Source organism: Anomaloglossus baeobatrachus, chromosome 6 (genome assembly GCF_048569485.1).
Source record: "Anomaloglossus baeobatrachus isolate aAnoBae1 chromosome 6, aAnoBae1.hap1, whole genome shotgun sequence".
Classification (NCBI taxonomy): domain Eukaryota; kingdom Metazoa; phylum Chordata; class Amphibia; order Anura; family Aromobatidae; genus Anomaloglossus; species Anomaloglossus baeobatrachus.
Genome location: NC_134358.1, coordinates 460,370,868 through 460,385,966, shown reverse-complemented (window position 1 = coordinate 460,385,966; position 15,099 = coordinate 460,370,868). Strand labels below are relative to the sequence as shown.

Below are 15,099 nucleotides of genomic sequence, written 5' to 3'. Positions count from 1 at the left end.
GGTGCACGCATGGCCACACCCCTTTTCTTAAAGGCCAGTGCACCCTGACCCAGAAGTGTCTCTCAGGTCAGCTGAGAGGTTTCAGGTATTTAAGAAGAAACAATTCCAGCAGATCATAGCCAAAGTAAAAGTAAAAACGTGCACTTTATTTTCACATTAAAAATATACAGGCGGTATCCACAGAGATACAGAAAAAAATCATCCAACACGTTTCGACTTAACGCAGTGTTGTAGAGTCTTATTCATGGATGTTGTACAAGTGAAACACTACCTCTATTTAACATACAAAAACTCCCATCCTGCTTCAGGACTAAATCACAGTCAATTATTTTACAACTGATCTAAACACCTGCTTTCAGGGAGTAAGAAACACCACACATAAATTGGAATCATGAAAAATTGTTTTTTTCTTCCCATACCGCTACTATCAAATTAGCTAATGATTTCAATTATTTAAAGATAATATTATTATTTATGTACATTACACATTGACGCTTTGATAGTTGTGTGGAAGGAAGGGGCTTTGCAGTATGATCAATTCATTGCCTATATAAACAATAATTAATTTAATCTAAAATTTACATATAATCTTCATAAATACAAAATTAATTTTTTGGACATATATTTGATAGGACATGAGAGTAGTGGTTTGGTTTGAGGTGAGTCCATATAGAAAACCCACTGATAACAATTCTATTTTGCATGCTAGCTCCTGCCATCCGTTACATGTTATTGGTAATATTCCTACTGGGCGGGTTAATTAGAATCAGGAGGAACTGCAGTGACAAAATAAATTTTATTAAAAAAAAAAATATAGTTTGCAACAGACTTTATAACTGAGGCTATCCACAGTGGACATTATATAAAGCATAAAAATATATAGAAAATATAGATAGGAAAGATTTATTGAAAAAAAATAAAAATAAAAAATTCAATAAATATGATATCGTTAAAAAATCTTCTCCAGTAACATTTACTACTAAATATAGTCCTCAATATAATAATATAGTTCAAATAATAAAAAAATATATACCTCTGCTTAATCAAAATGCCATATTAGCAAAATTATTAAAATCAGATGCTATAAGGTTTGCCCCTAAACGGGCTGCAACCTTGGGAAATATATTGTATCCTATCCACTATTCAGACAATGCGATTAAAACTAACAACCCCTGGCTTTTATATAAAGGCTTTTATAGGTGTGGTCACCATCCATGCAAGGTTTGACAATATGTGATAAAAGGGGATTCCTTTATTACATTTTGAAAGGGGATTCAATTTCAAATAAATAGATACTTAAATTGTAATAGTGAGGGGGTGATATACCTGATCGATTGCAATATATGTCACAAACAGTACATAGGATGCACAGTGTGACCTCTCAAGAACCGCATAAGGTGCCATATATCTGATATGGGCAAATCAAACTTGTGCGGTTCTTCAGTGGTAACTAAACATTTTCTAACATGCCATGGGGGCAATTTAAAGGGATTTGGCTTCAGAGCTATTGAAAAAGTGAATAAAATGGATAGAGGAGGAGATTTTCAGCGGAAGGTTCTTAATCGTGAATCCTTTTGGATGTTTAAGTTTAACACAAGAATTCCATATGGGCTTAACATACGCCAGGACATGATAATCCAATACAATTAATAATAGAAAGTTATTCATGTGACTTTGTTTTTAACATTGTATTTGTCATACTTTTGTTTTATCTGTATTTGTTATATGGTGTTTTTTACTCCCTGAAAGCAGGTGTTTTGATCAGTTGTAAAATAATTGACTGTGATTTAGTCCTGAAGCAGGATGGGAGTTTTGGTATGTTAAATAGAGGTAATGTTTCACTTGTAAAACATCCATGAATAAGACTCTACGACACTGCGTTATGTCGAAACGCGTTGGATGATTTTTTTTCCTGTATCTCTGTGGATACCGCCTGTATATTTTTAATGTGAAAATAAAGTGCAAGTTTTTACTTTTACTTCTGCCTATGATCCGCTGGAATTGTTTCTTTTTCTTGGATCCTTATACCTGTGATTTCCATGCAGGATCAGGTGATCTACTCCTGGAACAAAGAATTAGCAGCGGAGAGCTGGTAAGACGGCTTGTTTTCCACTATCCTGTCAGGTATTTAAGGCACCTTCCTCCCCTTAAGGGAGATGTCTGGGCAACGAGTTCCTAACGTTGCTAGTTCTCAGGTCCCATAGTGCTGCTACCTACCACGATATCCGCTTCTGCAAGTATCCACATCGGCGGCTGCCGATGCATCCATCCATCCTGGCTGAATCCACAACTCCGGCTGCTGCTGTTGTTCTTTTCACCAGAGGGTGTTTGTGGTGCCAGCTGCCATGGTACCGCAGATCCCCTGGCGGCCGGTTCAGTTCGCTCCTCCAAGCAAGTGAACGGTACTTTTGGTCTAGTGGACCCACTAATACCGTGCTAGCCCTGCGAGAATAACAGTTTGCCCAGACCATGGATCCCGCTGGCGCCAATGCTGCCCAAATGGCCGGAGTACAATAGGAGCTTGTCTGCCAATGTGAGACACAGACCCAAATGCTGGCCTTTAGAGCATCAGTTGATACCCGAGTGATCAGTCTGCAAGCCACCATCCCTCCTGTTATTATTATTATTATTATTATTATTATTATTATTTATTTATAGAGCACCATTGATTCCATGGTGCTGTACATGAAAAAGGGGTTACATACAGAATACATATACAAGTTTCAATAGACAGACTAGTACAGAGGGAAGAGGGCCCTGCCCTTGCGGGCTTACATTCTAAAGGATTTTGGGGAATGGTTCACGCTCAGGTTGTAGTTCCAGATCCAGTGGTCAGTTCCACCTCTGCTTCCAGACTCCGTCTTGCGGCTCCCCCACAGTTTAATGGAGATCCAAAGCTATGCAGACGGTTCCTGAACCAAAGCTTGCTCCATTTTAAGCTTCTCCCTCACCATTTCACTTCACATTCTACAAGGTGTTCGTCGAGCCAGGCCAGGTCTCTTTGCCCACATCCTCGCTGCTCAGACTCCACCAAGGGAGCCTTACTGTAGGCCAATATGCTGTCTGGTTTTGTACCCTTAAATCTGAACTGGGCTGGAATAACGAAGCACAGGTGGCTATCTTTTGGGAAAGTCTGTCTGGAAGAATAAAGAACAAACTGGGGGGCCATGATGTCCCATCTTCCCTGGATGACCTAATATCGCAGGTTATCCGCATCGACATTAGGTTTCAGAAACAAGCAAGAGAGATGAACCAAGAGAAGAAGTGGTTGTTCCTGGCTCCTTCATTCCAGAGACCCATCATGCTGCTATCTGAAGCCTACTCAACTTCTTGTAAAGTCTGCCCTTCACCACAGACTCAGGATGACTGTCATGGACAGACTAAAGGCCGCTTTACACGCTGCGACATCGCTAGCCGATGCTAGCGATGTCGAGCGTGATAGCACCTGCCCCCATCGTATGGCCGATATGTAGTGATCGCTGCCATAGTGAACATTATTGCTATGGCAGCGTCACAGGCACATACCTGCTTTGCGACGTCGCTGTGACCGGCGAACCGCCTCCTTTCTAAGGGGGCGATTCGTTCAGCGTCACAGCAGCGTCACTAAGCGGCCGCCCAATCAAAGCAAAGGGGCGGAGATGAGCGGGACGTACATCGCGCCCACCTCCTTCCTTCCTCATTGCTGGCGGGACGCAGGTAAGGAGAGGTTTTTCATTCCTGCGGTGTCACACGTAGCGATGTGTGCTGCCGCAGAAACGAGGAACAACATCATTACTGCAGCAGCAACGATAATTGGGAAGAGGGGGGCATGTCACTGATTAGCGATTTTGAATGTTTTTGCAATGATTCAAAATCGCTAATAGGTGTCACACGCAACGATATCGCTAAAGCGGCTGGATGTGCATCACAAAATCCATGACCCCAATGAGATCAGATCGCTTTAGCGATCTCGTAGCGTGTAAAGCCACCTTTAGGCTAGCCACCAAGTCGGTAGGCTCTAAAGAACCCTGAAACCCTTTAACCCCTGTACAGGGATTTGTAATTACACAAGGTCCAGGAGATTGCTGCCTATGGAAGGCTGCAATCCAGGAAAGAGTGGTCGTCAGACAGGGTCCAAACCAGGAAGCACAAAGAGGGACAAAATCGGCAGGCAGGAGCATAGTCAGGAAATCAGGCAGAGGTCAAAACTGGAGATGGCAGCGAGGTACAAAAACGGCAAGCGAGTAGTCAATGAGCAGGTAGAGGTTAAAACACAGGGATCAATTGTCAGAACCAGATACTAGCAGGAATACAAAACTATCTCTGGCAGGGACCAGCAGACAAGTGGGGGAATTAGAAGGTGTGGTGTTTTCCCATTGGCTGTAGCTGAATGCTGCTAACTTCAGCTGAAAGACACACACCACCTAGAGTCAGCCAGTGGTACTACAGATCCCAGGGAAACCCAGTTTAGTGGATGAGTGGAGCCTGCGCCCACATGAGCCACTGGCACCGGCTTCTCTCCTATCACTAGCACAATCCATAGAGGGAATACGGCAGCACCTGGTGACCGAAGCAAAAGTCGCAGGAGCAGACTCCGGTGAGGACGTGACACTTCCTCTAAGCCCATGGAGGTGGATCAAGTGCACCCAGCAAGCCTCCCCTGTGAAGGCTAACGCACCGCTGAGGGGTGTTTCTACAGCAGGAGTGCCACGCACCTAATCCGTTTTTGCCCCAAAAAGCTGGGAAACTCCCCTGCCTAGGGTCAGTAGGAGAGGCTACCCTAGGTGAGAGCAATTCCTCTTTACCTCTACATTTGACTGTGTCTGTTGCCAGTGGCGATTCTCGGTTCTCTCAAACAGCCTTACTGGACTCTGGTGCTGATGGGAATTTCATACAGCAGGCTGTAGTAAATCGGTATCAGATTCGTGTTTGTCAGCTGCAAACTCCCATTACAGTGCTGTCGGTGGAAAGGAGGCCTCTGCCTGAGCCCATCCAGTTTGTCACATACTAAGTTGACCTTCGTGTGGGGATGCTGCATGCAGACTTTCACGTTTTACAGGAATGTTGCTGGGTCTGCCATGTCTTTCTAAGCATGAACCAGTTCTGGAGATCCGGAGATGTGCTTAGGTGGGGTCACTCCCGCCACGAAAGCTGTCTTGTTTCCATGCAAACTGCTCGGCTACCTGTGAGACCCTCTAACCTCCGGAGTCTGCCATCAGCCTATTGGGCCTATGTGGATGTCTTTGACAAGAAAGAGGTTGATACTCTACTGCTACACAGACAGTATGACTGGCCAATTGACCTACTCCCTGTGTCTACTCCTCCCCGCGGTTGTATTTACCCTTTGTCTCCGGCTATGTCCAAGCACATAATGGAGATTCTGACAAGAAGTTTTATTCAAAAGTTTTCCACCCCAGCCTGAGCCGTTTTTTTCTTTGTCAAGAAAAAGAACGGGTCTCTTTGGCCGTTTATCAACTACAGAGGGCTCAACCACATCACGGTCAAGAACAAGTACCCACTAACACTTATACCGAAATTGTTCGTCTGACTTCAAGGTTTCAGGATATTCTCCAAGATTGACTTCTGTGATGCATACAATCTGGTACAGATACGGTCGGGCAACAAATGAAAGACGGCCTTCAACACCCGTGACGGCCACTATGAATATCGGGTGATGCCATACGGGCTCAGCAATGCCCCGGCGGACTTCCAGGAATTTGTCAATGATATATTCCGAGATCTGCTATGCACATGTGTGGTGGTATACCTGGACAACATTCTTGTATTCTCCCCAGACCTGCCTATGCACAGGAAGAATGTTCATCAGGTGCTACAGAAGTTAAGGTAGAACCGTTTATACGCCAAATACGACAAGTGCCTTTTTGAGCAGGCAACCCTGCCTTTCTTAGGCTAAATCATCTCGGATACCGGTCTAAGGATGGATCTGGACAAGTTGTCAGTGATATTGAAGTGGCACCACCCTGACGGTCTAAAAGCGATCCAGCGGTTCCTCAGGTTCACCAACAAGCAATTCATCCCACGGTTCTCTTCCCTGGTCCTTCCCATGTCAGCCTTGACCCACAAAGTGGCGAATACGAAAGCGTGGCCCTCAAAACCAGAAAACTCATTTACCTTCCTCAAGCAGGCCTTCTCTTCAGCCCTGGCACTGCATAGGCCAGAGACTAGCAAGCAGTTTATCCTGGAGGTGGATGCTTTGTCCTCTGGTGTCGGTGCGGTCCTCACGCATAAGTCAGTTATGGGTAAGACTGTAACTTGAGGATTCTTTTCAAGGGCCTTCTCTAGGGCAGAACGAAACTACTTAATTGGCGACCGAGAATTGCTGGCAATCAAATTGGCCTTGGAGGAATGGCGATACCTTCTGGAGGGAGCGGTTCATCCAGTCAACATCTTCACCAACCTCAAGAACCTGGCTTATCTCCAGTCGGCTCAGAGGTTGAACCCACGCCAAGCCCGGTGGTCACTGTTCTTTGCCCGCTTACACTTTGTTTTGCATTTCCACCCTGCTAAGAACAACATCAAGGCTGATGCGCTGTTGCGGTCATTTCTGTCGGCCGATCTAGAAGACATTATCAAGCCTTCCCGGATGATGATGATGACCCCTATAGCTGTGTCCCAGGTTCCCCTAGTAAGACGTTCATTGTGGTAGCAGATAGGAAGTGAGTTCTTCAGTGGAGTCATTCTCCAGGCTGGCCGGCCATGCTGGGCAGAAGAAGTCCTTGAACTCTGATCTCTCGACATTATTAGTGGCCTACGCTACAACAAGATGTCCTGGAGCTTGTTTCGGCCTGTCCTTCTTGTGCCCGTAACAAGACCCCGAGGAAGCTCCCTGATGGTCAACTGCTTCCTTTGCCTGTGCCATCTGCACCTTGGCAGCATATGTCCTCTCCTTGTCCTCTCCTGCGGGGCTGCGAGTGCTCTCCGCAGGAGACTGCAGCTGCCTGTGCCCACGATCAGGATTCGGGCCACTGTGGTCTTTTTCTCTGTTCTCCCCACGAAGAATACTCGCGCCTCTGCAGCAATAAATTGACAAGCAGGTCAGTTTACGCTGTGAGAAAAACAAGCACAGTGGGCATGAGATTTCTAAAAATCCCATCCACTGTACTTGTACTGTACAATGCAGCACGTTGTGTCCAAAATGCTGTGAACCCTCGTGGGCACATACACTTACAGTCACAAACTTTACTCTTCTCTGGTTTTCTGCTGCCTATCCCAACCCAGTGCCCTTAAAAATAACAGTGTCATTATAATGCAGCCTGAATAAAAACATCCACCTATCCTTTGCCCCTGAAAAAATTGTTCTTCACTGTGCTTCCTTTAAAAAAAATAACCCCACACTGTCTTTCTTAGACTGCATGACCTGCACACTATTCTCTCCTATAAAATATCACAACCACATCACCCCCCTTATATCCCTTATATACTATGACAACAGTGTCCTTCCTTGTGTACTATGACCATCCCACTCACTTATTAAAGAAAATACACTATCTTCAATAATGAACTCTGATCTCCAAATTGTCCCCAACTCATGCTGCCCCCTCTTCACACTGTCCCTCTCATGCTGTCCCCACTCCATACTGAGCCCACCACACTACCCTTTTCTATACGGTGCCCCCTTCATACTGAGCACCCATGCTGTCCCTTGTTCATATTGAGTTTCCCATGCTGCCCCCTCTCCATAATGAGCTCACCATGCTACCTCTTCTCCATACTGAGTCCCCCATACTAACCCCAGTCCACTACATTGCTCCAATCGCAACGCTGAGACCCCATACACTGACCCATTCTTCATACTGAACCCCAAGCTGGCCCCATTTATCCTAGCCTATCCAATGCTGCCCTCTCTCTATACAGAACCCCTCGCAATGTCCCCCACCATACTGAGCCACTGACACTATTCACCCTTCCTCCATAAAATACCCCTCTTGCACTATCCCTCACGCTAAGTCCCCGTAACCCCCATTCTATAGTAATACTCACCTTAACCTCTATCCTATAGTAATAGCACCCCTAAACCCCAGTCTATAGTAATAGCCCCTTAGCTCCCAGTCTTCAAAAATAACCCCTCTTAGTCCCCATTCTATAGTAATAGCCTCCCTAACCAGCTCAGTCTACAGTAACAGACCCCCTATTTCCCCATTGTATAGTAATAGCTCCCCTAACCACCAGTCTACAATAATTGCCCCTCTAAACCCCAGTTTACAGTAAAACTCCACCTAAACCCCAGTCTATAGTAACAGTCCAATCTAACCAAGTTTACAGTAATAGCTCCTCTAATCTCCAGTCTATAGTTATAGCCCACCTAACTCTTAGTCCGCAGTAATAGCCCCCCAGAATCTTTGGCTCTACGAGCGCTTACCTGTGCCACGCTCCAGTGTTTTTCCTCCTCTGTGGTGCTCTGCTGTGATGTCCATCAGCATGGTTCGGTGACCTCCTTGTGCTGCAGCACCGGCAACAGTGTTTGAACGCGGCAACACATTGGAGCAGGGAGCTGATTGGCGCTCCTTTTGCCCTAGCACTTCCGGGATCAGAGGAGGGCAATAAGCTCCCTGTCTCGGTACTTTATTTGTATTCATGCCTACAAATAGATGCAAATGCAACTAAATGGAGGGACCCGCCCTCTGCCTCCGAAAAGACAATGGTTCTAGAAATTTGTCTAACAGAGGGAAGGTTAAAATTAATGTTACCCTTTCACGTCTTTGGAAACCTAAAGCAGTTAAAGGAAGCTCAAATCTGGAACATATGAGCAGCAAGTCAGTTTACATTGCAGTGCATACATTCATTATTTTTAGCATTTAGTAAGCGCTTTTTCAGACGGGTTTAAGAGCTTATGTCGCATTGGGTACCCTTACAAAAAAATGCTTATTGTACAGTCACACCTCTACTGATGATATTGATCATTTTAGAGACTAGTTTGTAATCCATCTGTGGCTAGAAGTAAAACAGACTGTCCTATTGAATGAAGCCACATTATATGAGATGTCCCTCTACTAACAGAACATCGCCTCCCCATATTTGTGCAGTAGACTGAGTGGTACTCACACTGTGGATGTGGGGGGAGCGGTCTATAAATCTCCCCTGATAGATTGGGGTTGGTTCCTCGTTCCTCTCGCCCCCCATTATCCCTCCTGGGAGAGCCGAGAACTTCACTCTGGTAACTTCAGTGAAGATTCCTTTGGTGCCCAGTAACGCTGAATGTGTACAGTCTGTTACCTGGCAACCAGTGATGACAAAGCCTGGAGTTCTATTCTGTTCACTCCTGGAACCTGAGCATCCTGCCTGGTCACACTGCCCGTAATCCCAGGTCATGGCAGTACTACAGTCTGTATGTACACCTAATACTAATGGGGGCATGTCGGTGTGAGCTCCCACTAGCATTGACTAGAACAGCAACAATAAGCATCTCCAGAACAGCTTTTAGCTTCAAAAAAGTGCTTATAAATATTGCTAAAGACCTCATTACACAGTGCTGTCAGCTACAAAGCCTAAATCGTAGAGAATGGATTTAAGGCTGCAGAAGGAAACTTTCATACCTGAAAGACCAGCATTACAAGTAAGCTTCCATTACCTTCCTCCAAGCCTGTCTCACTAAAGACGGCGACAGCTTCAGAAGTCCGCAATGTGCCTGTGATACCAGCTTCTGCTCCGATCAAACAGAAGGACAATACAGCAGGACATGGCAAATCCCCATGAATATGCAATGGAGAAGAATGAAAAGGAAGGAGCTGGAGGGTGGGAATGATGTGGCGTATAAGGGAGCAATGGCACTGAGTGTCAGAGCACTTGTCAGATTCTGACTGATCACTGTCTAACCCTAAAAGCGTCCAAGCCTAGAATCGAATGTCGACAGTTCCAGCAATCTTCCCTCTGCTAAGTGTCAGTGTTTATCTGAGACAATAGCCACTAGTACTGAAGTTAAACTGTCAGTCTCTGAATGTCACCTAAAAGACTCGATCATTACAATGAAAAGGTCATTGGCAATGAATAAACACTACCCAAAAAAATAGGGATATTTGGATTTCGGGTGAAATTTCAGGATGAACCTAAAATGCACTCTAAACTTTTCAGGTGAACTCAATGTGACCTTCTCTAAACTTTTGGATGTACATGTCCAACTCTTCAATGTTTCAGTGCATTTGCACAACTTGCTGTTCTCTAACAAGGAGCTTAATGGAAAAAATCCACAACAGGTGTTTGATCCATGATTCGCCCAATAAATGTTGGGGTTCAATTAAAATTGGTATTTAAACAGTCCTCCTCATCATGCCGTTCACATTTTGACATTAGACCAAGACAATACCTAACAATTGATTGACAGTACCTCGCCGTTGTGAGGCTTCAGGCAGGATGTTCTCAGATGAAAGTAGCCACTGACCTTAAAGTGTCACAGAGTGCCATCAAAAGGTTTCAACAGAGATACAGAGAGACTGAAAGTGTCACAGAAAGGTATACAAGTAGATGTCCTTTGGCCACATCCTACATTGATGACCACTTCATTGCGAACAATGCCCTGCGGAGCCAGATGATGAATGCCACACAACTGCAGGCACATTTAAGGGAGGTGAAAGGTAGTCAAGTGTCACATTTAACCATTTGAAACCATTTACCTCAGAATGGTCTGCATGTTAAATGATCTGCAAGGGTGCCTGACCACAACACCAGGCACAGGCACCATCTACATTGGACAAGGAACCAGTGGGCTTCAGTGCTCTTAACTGATGAAAGTCGATTCATGCTGAGCAGAAATGATGTCCGCCAGCGATGTTGGAGACATCAAAGAGAGCACTATGCATTAGCCACAGTTGTCACCAGAGGTACATTTTGTGGTGGTGGAGAGTCAGGAGAAAAGCAAGACCAGGAAGGTAGCGACAAAAAGACAAGAGTTAACGCAGATAACAAGTACTACAACCACCAGTTAGTCTGGATCACAATACCTCACCAGACAAGCTAAGATAAAATATAACTGGCACTAATGGAAGTGTCCAGCCAGCATATATAGGAGGGGAGCAGATATGATTGGCTCCCCCACAACATGTGATCAAAAATGACCCACAAGCAGACGAGCAGAGTTTAACTTTTGCTTACTTGCCTATGAACTACTAATCTGGTGGTCAACGCCCGAGTCAGCCTGCGCTGATTACAGACCTCAGAGAAGTTATCAGGTGGAGTGTCATAATCATTAGTCTGAACAGAACCTGATGCCGCCATAGCAGTCGGCAAAGTTAGTAAAAACCTCCATGTGACACCTTGAGTGCATTCAGACGACGTGTGATCGGACCGCAATGCTTGGACTGGCTGTGAATATCTAGACCCAAGCTTGACAACTGCATGGAGGTACAGTATATGAAGCTGTCACCTCAGGTGTCAGTCCAAACACTTTGGTACAATCTCGTCCGATTTATACGTTGTCTGAGTGCACTCTATAAGGGTACGTGTGTAGGTACGGAGTGCTGTTTGTGTGAAAAATAGACCACACATGGACGAATGTTATCAATGTGTTCGTTTACAGTAATGTTTTTCCCCATGGACCAACAGTGTGCGCTGAAAAAGAAATTACAGCATTGCCCTAGTCTTATCCGTTTTTTGATCAGACTTGCCTAAACATTTCAATGTGTGTGCAGAAATAAACAGATGCTATACGTATGGCTCCCATTTTAATTGATCTATTGCAATTCACATTGGAAGCTGTATTTGGCTTTGTATAATATTTTAATTAATTTTGTTTGAGACAATAATGAAACGACCATACTGATGACAATATGGATGAAATATCTTCCATTTTTTTCAGGATGAAAAAAATGGCAATTTTTGCTCACTCATGTGATCTTAAGCCTGCTTTACATGTTACGATTCTGCATACGATATTGTATGCGATCGTAACCGCCCCCATCGTATGTGTGGCACGTTCAATTTTGTTGAATGTGCCGCACAAACGATTAACCCCCGTCACACGTACTTACCTGTCCATACGACCTCGATGTGGGCGGCGAACGTCCACTTCCTGGAGTGGGAGGGACGTTCGGCGTCACATCGACGTCATGCGGCAGCCGGCCAATAGAAGCGGAGGGGCGGAGATGAGCGGGACGTAAACATCCCACCCACCTCCTTCCTTCCGCATTGCCGGCCGGGAGCCGCGGGACGCAGGTAAGATCTGTTCATCGTTCCCGGGGTGTCAGACACTGCGATGTGTGCTACCCCGGGTACAATGAACAACCTGACGTTCAATTCATGAGGAATGAACGACGTGCGTGCGATGAACATTTTACCGTTCATTCACAAACGCACGTAGCTGTTACACACTACAATGTACCTTACGATGCCGGATGTGCGTCACTTCCGACGTGACCCCGCCGACACATTGTAAGATATATTGTAGTGTGTAAAGTGGGCTTTAGCCTACATGCACATTCAATTTTCTCAGACATGTTCTATCTGTATTTTTCCCACTTTAGTTTTTGGAGCTTTTACGAGGTGCTGCTGATAAGTCTTTGGCTTTACCCAGAAAAAAATGAGATAGGATGATGAAACATTACATTTATTCCACATACTCTCCAGTGATGCCAACATATTTCTTACATCAGTATTCCATGTTCTGTAAGCTTAGCAAAAAGAAGGATTTCGGTTGTGCCTCAAACCAGACATCCGTAGCCACCATGGCATCAGAAATGGTGTGAAATTTGGTACCCTTGAGGTGTTTCTTCAGGTTTGGAAACATATGATAGTCGGAGGGAGCTAGCTCTGGTGAATAAGGTGGGTGGTTAACCAGCTGGAAGCCCATCTCTGCCAGTTTTGCCATGGTTGCTTGTGCAGTGTGAGCGGAGGCGTCTTGCAGGAACAAGATTCCTTTGGACAGCTTGCCGCACCTTTTGGCCTTCAGAGCTGCCTTCAATTGGTCCAAAAGTTCTATGTAATACCTTGCATTGATGGTGGAGCCATTTTGAAGGTAATCCACTATCATCATGCCCTCCTTATCCCAGAACATTAGTGGCTGATTTTTGCACCCTGAACTTCTTTGGACAAGAAGAACCACTGTGCCTCCACTCTTTGGACTGCTCCTTGTTTTCAGGGTCATACAAATAAATCCAGGTCTCATCCATAGTGAAAAGTCCATCCAGGAAGTTCCTATCAGTTCGGAAACGCTGACATATGGACCAAGAAGTTTTCACTCGCATGCTTCTCTGATCTGTGGTCAAACATTTGGGGACCCACTTTGCAGAAGCTTCCTCATGTCAAAAATGTTCATGGATAATGACACAAACACATTCACGGGAAGTCCCCATGATGTCTGCTATTGCTTTAGGTGAAATTATTCGATTCTACAGCATGAGGTTGTGCACAGCATCGACGATCTCCGGAACAACAACCACTCTCAGTCGTCCATGACGTTACTCATCATTGGTACTAAAGTGTCCCGTTTTAAATTTGGCAACCCAGTTCTTAAATGTGGAATATGAAGGGCATTGATCCCCCAATCTCTGCGACATAGCACCATGAATATCCTTCTCGGACTTTCCTTACAGAAACAAGAATTTTATCACTCCTCTCCTCTCAGTTGCTGTGAATATCACATTAGACTCCGTCATTTTGTTTTCCCGCGTGCGTAGAAAACTGTTGCCATCAGCAAAAATACACAAAATTTTGAAAACATAGACACATAAGGCTTTCATGTGATGTAACATTCATTACCATAGAAACAAAAAAAGATCACAAAGCCAAAGACTTATCAGCAGCCCCTTGTAACATGCCCTTTCTGCCAGACGTTTGAGAAACCTCCATCACTTTTTTTTTTTGCATACGAGAAAATCAATGATGAAAACTGATAAACTGACCAGGCCAAACAATGATAAAAGTTGGATAGTTTTTCATATACTGTATGCACAAAAATCAACTAACGTGTGAAAGAGAAAGACTGAACACTAGCGTGAACCTAGCCTTAGTGGTTAATAAGAGGCGAGCAAGGCTGAGGGACAGATGCCCGCCGGGCCGGTACCCTAGTCAAAGCCGCTGGTCACATGGTGCTTTAGCGGCACTGTACCTTTCATTAAACCACCTGCCGTTGCATGACGATAGCATTTCACAATTTGTGAGGTGACTTACTGCACTGTACATCGCAGCTGAGGCACCCGGGAGCACTGAACCATTACTAGGAATGCAGATCCTTATGGCCACCACGTACCTCTGCACCTTTACATTTGCAGCCACGTCACATGCAGAAACATGCTGTGCACATGTGAGGTAACGCCTTTTCCCACCCCACCGAGTTAAGCGCAGCATTGTGAGGTGCAGTGGAGTCAAGATGGCTAAGGTAACTTTCACACTTGCGTTGAACGGCATCCATCACACTACGTTGTGTGACGCATGTGACGGATGCGTTATAAATAGTGTGATATAAAGGCAACGGATTCCTGAGAAAAAACGCTTTGCGGTGAGAGAGCGATCCCCCATCATCACCGCACACACCCCGGCACTACCGCACTCATCATCATCACTGCACACACCCCGGCACTACCGCACTCATCATCATCACTGCACACACCCCGGCACTACAGCACCCATCATCATCACTGCACACACCCCGGCACTACCACACCCATCATCATCACTGCACACACCCCGGCACTACCGCACTCATCATCATCACTGCACACACCCCGGCACTACAGCACCCATCATCATCACCGCACACACCCCGGCACTACCGCACTCATCATCATCACTGCACACACCCCGGCACTCCCGCACTCATCATCCTCACTGCACACACCCCGGCACTACCCCACCCATCATCATCACTGCACACACCCCGGCACTACCACACCCATCATCATCACTGCACACACCCCGGCACTACCCCACCCATCATCATCACTGCACACACCCCGGCACTACAGCACCCATCATCATCACCGCACACACCCCGGCACTCCCGCACTCATCATCATCACTGCACACACCCCGGTACTAACACACCCATCATCATCACTGCACACACCCCGGCACTACCGCACTCATCCTCATCACCGCACACACCCCGGCACTACTGCTCCTATCATCATCACTGTACTCCCCCCCGGCACTACCACACTCATCATCATCACC

At 45.7% G+C, this 15,099-nt stretch overlaps 1 protein-coding gene across 1 annotated transcript in view; it reads right to left on the bottom strand.

The window, feature by feature from the left end:
* EFHB (EF-hand domain family member B) overlaps positions 1 to 9,159 on the bottom strand; it is a 108,332-nt gene extending 99,173 nt beyond the window's left edge. Inside the window, exon 1 of the mRNA XM_075316665.1 lies at positions 9,043 to 9,159. Within this exon, the coding sequence (XP_075172780.1) occupies positions 9,043 to 9,120 (78 nt within the window). The 5' untranslated portion in view covers positions 9,121 to 9,159. The remainder of the gene's footprint in view (positions 1 to 9,042) is intronic.
* Between the last annotated feature and the right edge of the window lie 5,940 nt (positions 9,160 to 15,099).